Source organism: Pagrus major, chromosome 10, assembly GCF_040436345.1.
Source record: "Pagrus major chromosome 10, Pma_NU_1.0".
In the NCBI taxonomy this organism is placed as follows: domain Eukaryota; kingdom Metazoa; phylum Chordata; class Actinopteri; order Spariformes; family Sparidae; genus Pagrus; species Pagrus major.
In genome coordinates, this window is record NC_133224.1 from 2,184,183 (window position 1) to 2,194,328 (window position 10,146).

The following is a 10,146-nucleotide window of genomic DNA, read 5'->3' on the forward strand; positions in this document are numbered from 1 at the left end:
AGACTTTATTGCTTGTTTCTCAGGTCTAAACACCGGAAGACGTCACTTCCGCTTCAGGTAAGCTGTGACGTAGTTTTTTCCCCTGTGACCAGTCGATGTGTGAAGGTAACGAAGGTAAAGCCGGACGATACAGCACATATGATAAGTTAGCCAGAGATAATGTCACCTAAACAGATGATCCCACCTGAGCAGCTGCTGCGGGTCATTGTGCTCTTCATGGGGCTGATGGTCGCTTGTGGAGATCCAGGTGAAGATCCAGGTGAGCGAAATCAAGCTATTATAAGTGGATATTTCTCTGTAGCTAATGCTTAATAATACATGGTGTACATAGAAGAGCCACTCGCGCCAAATCAAAGCACAAAATAATAGTGACCTATATATAAAAACAAATGTGTGAAAACACCGTCATTATCTTCATTATTCGCCTTATTTTCAATGAAACACAAAGTCGGACGGAGCTACTTCCGTACTGCGTCAGTCACCGTGCTAGCTATTAGCCACCGAGCGGAGCTCGCTACTCAAAGTCTCGAGTTGAATTCCGGCAGTGTTTTAAGGCAAACTAGAGAAGAAAGAGGAGTGGACACAGTAAATACTGTTGGTGGTAACCGGGAGGGTCTGTGACGACCAACGACCTACGAGGAAGTTAGCCGTTAGCTAGCTGATTTCTAGCTTTCGGCTTACTTTCGGTTTAGCACCTGGCCAACTTGAGTGGAGATAAAATAATCTGATCGTGCGGCTCTTATAGACTTTGCAAATGTTGTCGGAGCCAACTGCAAAAACAAGCTAAATTTATTGTAGTATCCAACTTACACCATTGTTTACACATCATGTATAATATTTTAATGTAAAGCATTTTTGTTATTTGTGTTTTTGTAGCTACATGCTTATATTTTCATTTCACTGATGAGTCGAGTTGTGTTTCTGTTTTCATGATTCCCAAACAGCTTTTGTTTAAAGCTGCAGAGAAGTTACTGGAGGCTGAATGGGCTTTTGTTTTAATTAATGATGAATGTCCAGCTTCATATTTAATGGCTGTTATAATAACAACAACTCTGGATTATAAAACACAGCGTCCTGTGTTGTGTGTATTTTGTTGTCGATGATACAAAGGCTCAGTGCAAAACACAGTTTTGTTTCTGTTTCTCTTCAACAGTGTTGCAGTGCCCAAATACAATCATTGGAGAAGATGGTGACACAGTGATTCTCCCATGTTCAACAAAGGACAAGATGGATCTCAGCCTTGAACAAGTTGAGTGGTTTTTTGAGGATCCAACTACAAGGAAATATGAAACTGTCCATGCGTATTTTCAGCATAAAGATTATCTTCAGGAACAGAGAGACGACTTCATAAACCGAACATCTCTCTTCAAGGAGGAACTGTCCTCAGGGAATTGTTCTCTGAGCCTGAAAGAAACCACATCTCACAGTGGCAGATACCACTGCCATGTTCCAGGGCATCAAAGCTGTAATGTAACCCTCAAAGGTACGTACTAATACTCATACTATTTTATCATCATGAGGTTTTTAACTAAAATGTACACAAGCTGCTTCACAAGTAATAAACAGTCACTTTCTCAGTTACATGAGTTACATTAAATCAAATGTATAGATGTAAGCGCAAACACCGTGCCTTACAGATTTAATGCACTTACAACACAACACGCAAAAATCTTTTAATATTTTAAATGAAACTATCGCGTCATCGTTTTACTCCGAGCCTTGAAATTAGCAAACATTAAATAATGGTGATCAGGGGCCTCACTTATGAACATTGCAGACGCCCAGAAGAAGGTGTACACCGTTTTCAAAGCAAAGTGTGATTTATAAAAAGCGAACCTGATGGGAGAAGTGCTTCCCTCTATGGAAACTCTGACCGTCTACGCACATGAACTGGAGAAATGAGAAAGTGTGACTCCAATGGCAGAAGGATAAAAGTACATGAAATGGATTAATTTTGTGTAAAACAAGTTGAAATATGACTTCAACCTCTTACAAATGAGGAGTTTAATTGCAAAAATGGATAAAAGCCATCATGTGCACACACAAAAACATGATTTGGGATATTAATACAAACCAGGATCTCTGTTTTGCAAAATAACCTGTCAAAATGTTATTACTAATCAATACCTTCAAGTTGTCATTTATTCTCAATAATGAAATAAGTTTGAACTGTCATTTTCAACACCTCTGCTGGGCAGAGACAAGTTCATAGTTTAATATGTTTTTATCACCTGTTCGTTTCACAAAACTTTAAAAAACATTGTATATGTTTACTGTCATTAAATTGTTGATTATAATTATCTGCAGTCACAACTTGAACAAACTGAGCTCATACAAATGTTCTTTTCCCTGAAACAGATGTAATAAATGTGCTGCTTGTTTTTTAATACTTGAGTTTCTCTTTGTTAACAGTCCATCCAAAAGGAAAAAACAACACCTCTCAGAACCATCAGGAAGGTACCGCGTCTCCAGGTATCCCAAACAGTAAGTAGAACTTGCTTCATCATACAGCGCCCGGATCATCAGGGAAACCTTCAGTGAGGTGAAGAGTGTGCAGATGTTGCCAGCCAATGATTTTTATAGTACAGATGTTAAAGGAAGTGGAACGTACTCGTCACTTTGTCTATTAAAATGGCCCCAACAACAACAACATGGTCATACTTGGCACCATTGTGTCAGTGAGCTGGTAGTGGATGAACTGGAGGCAACAGTTAAACTGCAGTTTATGGCAACCAGCACATCTCCAACTCATCCTCAGCACTGTTCACCTTAACGTGTTGTGGAAACACCATGACAGCAGCTGTACGCTTGAAAAGTGTTGTGTGCTTTTGTTTCCCTTCCTCTCAGCAAAAGCATGCAGCCCCCTGCAACTGTGAACAACTGGAATACATTATGTACATGGAGGAACTGAGAAATATGATGTTGGAAATCTGCAGCAAAGCACTAACACTCACCTCTCTCCTACATTCTTTCAGATGGCACAGACAAACAGCCTGAGACTTTCAAGGCTATTGGTGGTGTTGGTGGTGTTGTCGGTGTTGTTGTTGCTGCTTTTATCGCTTTGGTGGTCTACCTTTGCCGTAGGCGCCGTAAGCACCGTAAGTCAAACATCTCTTGACTTTATCATTATTGACACATTTCCTGTTAAACAGACACTCAAGTTGAAAAGTTGTTTCACTCGTCCTGTTCTTGGTTTAATTTTTGCTGCAGCTCTGAGCTCAGTCAACAACGCTGACAGTTAACATCCACTGCCAACAGTCAGTGTGACTGTGTGAAGTAGTGTCTTTATTTTTTAATGATGTAGGACGTAACATTTTGGAAATTGGGTGGGTGGGTTAGCTTGTAGCCTGATAGAAAGGGGTAGAAGGTAAAAGGTAGAAAATGAGGAGGAACTAACTTGGCGACCAAACTGAGCTCATAAAACTGTTACTTTCTTGAAACACCAAATAATGTGCTGCATGCTTTTTGAACACTAAAAAGTTTCTCTCTTTTTGTTCTTTTTTACAGTCTACTCAGGAAGAAAGCCCAAAATCTCTCAAACATATCTGGAAGTTTCGGACCAGGCTCAGCAACCATCTCTCAAGACAAGGTAACTTAAAACCTGAGGTGATGGAGGAGCTATAATATCAACCTGAGGGGGACACAAGATGATAACTGGGGTAGAAAATGTAATTCTGCTGCACAAAGTTAATAGAATCCAACAGATTGTTGTCTCAGCAGTGCAGAACATTACAATTACAAGTTAAAACAATAAAAAGGCACAAAAAAGTTATTAAACTGATTCCTCAGTACAAAGCATGAAGAACCATTAGCCAGCACTGCAGACTAATGACACACAGTAGATCAAGATGGACGACATGACAGCTCATCACAAGTGAAGCCAGCACATCGTGATCGCCCCCTGGTGGCTGAGTGTAATATAGCTCATAAACCCAACCCCTCCATGTCAGCAGATGGGACAAACTAAAACAGTCAAAATACACATCAGATACATCTTTGTACAGTGGAGGAAGTTATGTATATTTTAATGACAGTCTGTTCTGTTTGCATGTTTACTGTTTGCTCTCATATCAAATGTCTCATTAATAAGATATTTATAACAGAGGAATGTTTTGGGGTAAATGATGTCCTCAGTGGAAGGACTAAAACTTTAACAAACTTAATATAATGTTAAAAGATTTTTTATAAAAGCTTTTTTTTACGTAATTGAAAAACTAACTTGCACTGAAGACACATCTCTCTCTGACCACAGGATCAGAACTAGAAGATATTTGACCTTTTTAAGAGACTGATGTGATTTATTAAAAAACACTTTGCTTTGAAATTGTGGGGATGTTTGCATGTAAAACTGCTCTCACTTGTCTTCTCACGAAACAGAACCCGTGGACCCAAATGAACAGATCCAGATGATGTGATTGTGGACCAGGGCGCTCCAGCTGATGGCAACTGAAGCAAGAACATCCGTCGTAAGAGAATTGAAACACTCCAGTGAAAAATATACAAGTTTAGTATCATTTCATCCAAAGATTTTGCCAGCAGCAGTTGTTCTCTCTCAGGTTTAACTTGCTATTAGCTTAGCTCAGTTAGTCAGGCTTTAAGTCCTGCTGCTGCCTCTGAGTGTCAAACACCAATGATGGTCCCGAGGCCTCATTTATAAACTTTGCCTCCGCCCAACTCTCCACGCAAAAGTAAACTCTGACCCATGCATACGGACATTTTGGTGACAAAGAACATTGGTGAGGTGCCAAATGAAGCCAGAATTTAGAAATTAAATGTGGGAGGCGTCATCATACCCATCATATTATAATGAGGCCTCAGAGACATTTAACTTCACTTCATAGCGCATGTTTTAATAGATTCACTCACAAACATTCAAACCAGCGATATTATCTGTACTATTCAATAAGCACCTTTTAATAGGAGAAGAGAATATATATATATACTGTGATTTATAAAGGGAATATTACGTGTAGTTGTGTGTACACTGTGTACACCGCCATGTCTTCTTCACTACATAACAAGCGCACGTTGCACGCTGCGCCTGCGTAGGGAGACTTGGATAAAGTATCTCGCGAGTTTTCCACACCGTGGTTATCGACCGCGGCGGTTACCGTGGTAATTAAAACTTAAACGGTAACCTTCACTGTCTGGAATTTTAACGTGGTTTACCGTGACACCGGTAACCTTTACATCCCTAGTTCTTACCCTCAGCACTTACACCATAGCACTTTTGTGCTGATGGTATCCTTGATAAATAGCAGCTACTTTGCTCAGATGAGAGCTTGAAAATTGTTTCTATCTTTTCTTTCTACCGAATTGACGGTGATATGTTGTGGTTTCTTTCTAGTGACAAATGTACTTATTGTAAGTTGCTTTGGACAAAAACGTCTGCTAAATGTAAATAGAAATGTATATTGATGACACGTCATCAATTCACGCGGCAAAACATGCATCAGAATTTAGCATTCAGCTCTTATTGGGTTTAAGTATTAATGAGACCCCCGAGCTGGAGGAACCTCCCATGACACTGTGTAGATAAGCTGTGTGGGAGCGTTAGTTTCCCTGTTATGCCAAAAATAAATGAAGAATCAGTCTTTAAATCTTAAATCTGTGATACTTACCAGGTTTTATTGGAGATTCTGCACTGAAAAAAGGTTAATAAACGTTTTGGTTTTTTACTGTAGCTTTGAATTAAAAAAAAAAATTGAACATGAATTAATTGAATTATGAATTAATACAAAGAAATTGTTGTACATGACGTAATTTTTTGTTTATTTTTACTTGAGTGTTTTTTCTTTGTTTTATTAAATAAATCATATATTCAACTGTACTTTTCTCTGAGTTTTCTTTTAAATATCATCACTAGTTATTTGCAACTGTGAGACCAAGCAAGTCACACTGACTGCATTTCCTGCGTCAAGTCATTTGCTGGATGCATTACTGCATTTCATGGCATGTTACCACTACCAGCTGTCTGATTAAAGGAGAGTGTGACGCTGTAGGGTGTCTGTCGCTTTTAGCTCTACGCTTCTGCATCACCAGCGTCTGCAGGAATATTCATCACGTCATGTGAGAGATCAGGCGGAGATACAAACACTTCTCCATAAACAGACTCTGTCGGCTTTGGACAGAGCCAAGCTAGCCGTTTCCCCATTTTTTTAGTCATTATGCTAAGCTAAGCTAACTTGGACTAACACAAAACTAACTAACTAACTAAGCTAACACAAAAGGCAGCATGTTTTCATGAAAATGACACTGCCGGTTACGTTGCACAACCAGGAGCAGGGTCAAAGTTTGTGTTCCGGAAATCCTTTTAAGGTTTAATCCACAGTTTTTTTTATTCATGTCTGTGCACACTTTCTGCTCACTTTTTGTAAATCTCTTCATGTGTTGATCACATGAGCTTATGTTTAAATAATGATTGCAAATTGTAATGTGATACAATAAGATCTGACGTCTGGGGGGAGGGATACTTGTATTTAAATTGCTTTGTATTTGGGATAAAGTATCGATTCTTTATTTAATCTTTGGTATTTTTTATATAAATCTATATGAATATTTTCTAAATCTTTTGTATGTTCACTACACTCTGTCATGAAATAAAGCACTCTCCCTTTTTAACAAAATGCTGACTTCATTCACACAATCCTGGTCTCAGACCTGAATACAGACAAAGAGCCCCCCCTAGTGGTTTAATTATAACACTGCATTTCTTTTTGATTCAATCCTGGATCAAGTCAAAGTCCATATTATAGCTTAAATATGAACAGTAAGAGCACTCAGAGCAGTAAACTGTCCCCTGGCAGTGTTTTACTATCATATCTGATGTTTCTGGATTAATATTACAGCTGCATTCATTAATTTGTGTTGCAAGTTGTTTTTTTTGGGTTACATTCTGAGACAACACTGTGCTTATGGTCTGGTTAAGTTTATACACAAAAAAATATTAGTTTAGGGTTGGGAAATATAATGTTTTGGCTTAAAACACCCAGTTTTGTTGCCACAAATATTATTGGGAATGTCCCAGTGTCCTCTTCAAAAAGGACATGATGAAGTGTATTAGTCTTCCATTGGACTAATAGTGGTGTAATGCCCTCTGCACCTTTAGCAGAAAATAAATTACATGAAATAATTACGACAGAAAATGTTTTGACTGAAATCTGTAGTCATATATTCTTACAAACAACAATGTGCAAGCTCTGCTAAGGTGCCGTACAGTCGACAATGTGAACACAGTTTTCTCTATCCTGACCAAGCTCCTCAAAATATATGCGACATTGCAGGAGACAACGACTTCAGTGAAGACAGGCTCCCAGATCTTATGCTGCTCTCCACTGAGAGAAACATCCCTGTTGACCTTAACAAGCTCATAAATACAAACACGTGGCCAAATGAAGAGTTCCAGGTCTGAACTGTGGGAGGCAGCAAAGTGCTGATCCTGTCCCAGAACACCAGATGAAAAAGACAGAGTTGCCAAGTTTGCTTATTCTAAGCAATCTTGGGCATGTTTCTCAAAATGAAGTTGCAACTTTGGGCCTTTTCCCTGTGTTTCTGCTGTCGAAAAACTAGTAATGCCTATTTTGTCATGCTGGAGGAGTTATCTACAACCCGTTTCTTGAAAGATGGACAAAACATGATGATAAAGTGCCTTCTAGGGGGCTCTTCCAGTGGACAAAACGTGGTGGAGTGTCCTCTGTACCTAGCAGAAAATATATGACATGGATGAAGAAAATTACATCCTTGTTGACCTAAACAAACTTATAAATACAAACACGTGGCCAAATGAAGAATCCCACTGTGACTGTACGACCCTGACCATCCCTACCAACCCAAACATCTCAACACACATCTCATTCTCACTGTCGTCATCACTTGTGTATCTCTGTGAAATAATACTGTTCCCTGTGTGTTTATTATAGTGCTGCAGGAGTTATAATCACACAGTAAAATGTTAAGATCTTAACCAGGGTTAGTAACTACTTCACTATAAATGTATAATGACTGTCTGCACGTTGGTGCCTCACCGCGTCCAGCCAGGGCCCTTTGTATATTTTACTATATACATACAGTAAGTGTAATAATGATTATTAAAATCCCCAGTTTCAGGTTATAACGTGTTGTTGTTAAAATAATAAATTACTGTTACCCCAGAAATGTTCACTGATATCTGGTCCGTTCATTATCTGCAATTTATTATTGGTTTTATTTGGTTCCTAAGAATTTATTGTATAATTACAAAGTCCAGTTTTTCTGAAATGGTTTCTTATGAAATGCAAACATGTATATACATTTATATATGTGTTTGTTGTATGATCAGGTGGCTTCCCTCTGTCTCACATTAGTTTAAGTCGCTTCTTTTGGGCTCGTGTCCACAGACTTTATTGCTTGTTTCTCAGACCTGGCAACACCGGAAGACGTCACTTCCGCTTCACAGGTGAGCTGTTGCGGCGTTTTTTCACCTGTGACCAGTCTGTGAAGGTAACGAAGGTACAGCCGGACGATACTGCGACATATAATTAGTTGGCCAGAGATAATGTCACGTAAGCTGCTGCTGCATATTATGCTCGTCATGGGGCTGATGGTCGTTTGTGGAGATCAAGGTGAGCTGAATCAATATATAATATGTGAAAACACCGTCGTTATCTTCATTATTCACCTTATTTTCAATAGATAAACAAAGTCAGACGGAGCTACTTCCGTACTGCCTCAGTCACCGTGCTAACTATTAGCCACCGAGCGGAGCTCGCTACTCAAAGTCTCGAGTTGAATTCCGGCAGTGTTTTAAGGCAAACTAGAGAAGAAAGAGGAGTGGACACAGTAAATACTGTTGGTGGTAACCGGGAGGGTCTGTGACGACCAACGACCTACGAGGAAGTGAGCCGCGAGCTAACTGGAGCGATAACAGTCGGTTTCGCGCTCGGCTAACTTGAGTGGGGATCAAATTATTTAATCATGCGGCTCTTCTAGACTTTGCAAATGTTGTCGGAGCCAATGGCTCAAATTGTGACAGTCAAACGAGTCATTTCTCGGTTTCTCGGGTTGTGACGCTCAAAAGAATTTAGCTGTTTTACAGACGCTTCTTTCACAATGTGAGATTATGGGGAAAAGTCTGTGTGACGATGTAATTACACAGTTTGGCCACTTGATGGCACATAAAGCTGTGGTTGGTGAGATTGTAGAAGTCAATCAGAAGCAATCAAACATTAGCTTACACCACTGTTCACACATCATGTATAATTTAATGTAAAGCATGTCTGTTATTTGTGTCTTTGTTAGCTACATGCTTATTGACAGCTTTATTTGCCATTCAGGACCCTCAGGTTGTTGGTTTCATTTCACTGATGAGTCGAGTTGTGTTTCTGTTTTCATGATTCCCAAACTGCTTTTGTGTAAAGCTGCAGAGAAGTTAAATGGACTTTTGTTTTAATTAATGATGAATGTCCAGGTTCATAACTAATGGCTGTTATAATAACAACAATCACTGGATTATAAAACACATCGACCAGCGTCCTGTGTTGTCGATGATCCAAAGACTCAGTGCACTAAAAATATGTTTTTGTCACCTGTTCGTTGCACAAAACTGTTAAAAAACATTGTATATGTAAACTATTGTTTCATTGTCGATTTATAATAATTATAATTATTAACTGGGCTCATAAAACTGTTCTTTTCCCTGAAACAGATGTAATAAATGTGCTACTTGCTTTTTAATACTTAAGAGTTTCTCTTTTTTTAACAGACCTTCCAGCAGGAAAAAACAGCCTCTCACATGATCCAGATAACCCAAACAGTAAGTTGAACTTGCTTCATAATACAGCACCCGGATCATCGGGGAAACCTTCAGGAGGTGAAGAGTGAATTTTAAATAGTGATGAATGTTGTCAAATGTCCAGCTTCATATCTAATGGCTGTTATAATAACAACACTGGATTATAAAACACAGCGACCTGTGGTGTGTGTATTTTGTTGTCGATGATACAAAGGCTCAGTGCAAAACACAGTTTTGTTTCTGTTTCTCTTCAACAGTGTTGCAGTGCTCAAATACAACCATTGCAGGAAAAGATGGTGACACAGTGATTCTCCCATGTTCAACAAAGGACAAGATGGATCTCAGCCTTGAACAAGTTGAGTGGTTTTTTGAGGATC

The 10,146-nt window shown here is 39.1% G+C and overlaps 3 protein-coding genes across 3 annotated transcripts in view; 2 read left to right on the forward strand and 1 right to left on the reverse strand.

Annotated features, from left to right (window-relative positions):
• Positions 1-10,146, reverse strand: part of LOC141004060 (butyrophilin subfamily 1 member A1-like) — a 118,041-nt gene that overhangs the window by 16,732 nt on the left and 91,163 nt on the right. The gene's annotated exons all lie outside the window — the stretch shown is intronic.
• Positions 158-5,830, forward strand: LOC141003444 (V-set domain-containing T-cell activation inhibitor 1-like). The gene is made up of 6 exons (XM_073474785.1): positions 158-259; positions 1,154-1,483; positions 2,413-2,484; positions 2,976-3,098; positions 3,508-3,589; positions 4,378-5,830. The coding sequence occupies exons 1-6, from the start codon at positions 160-162 to the stop codon at positions 4,394-4,396; spliced, it is 726 nt and encodes a 241-aa protein (XP_073330886.1). The 5' UTR covers positions 158-159; the 3' UTR covers positions 4,397-5,830.
• The window catches only part of LOC141003445 (butyrophilin subfamily 3 member A2-like), a 2,698-nt gene continuing 1,118 nt past the window's right edge, over positions 8,567-10,146 (forward strand). Inside the window, exons 1-3 of the mRNA XM_073474786.1 lie at positions 8,567-8,600; positions 9,740-9,790; positions 10,027-10,146. The exon at positions 10,027-10,146 is cut by the window's right edge and continues 210 nt beyond it. Coding sequence (XP_073330887.1) covers positions 8,570-8,600; positions 9,740-9,790; positions 10,027-10,146 — 202 coding nt within the window. The 5' untranslated portion in view covers positions 8,567-8,569. The remainder of the gene's footprint in view (positions 8,601-9,739; positions 9,791-10,026) is intronic.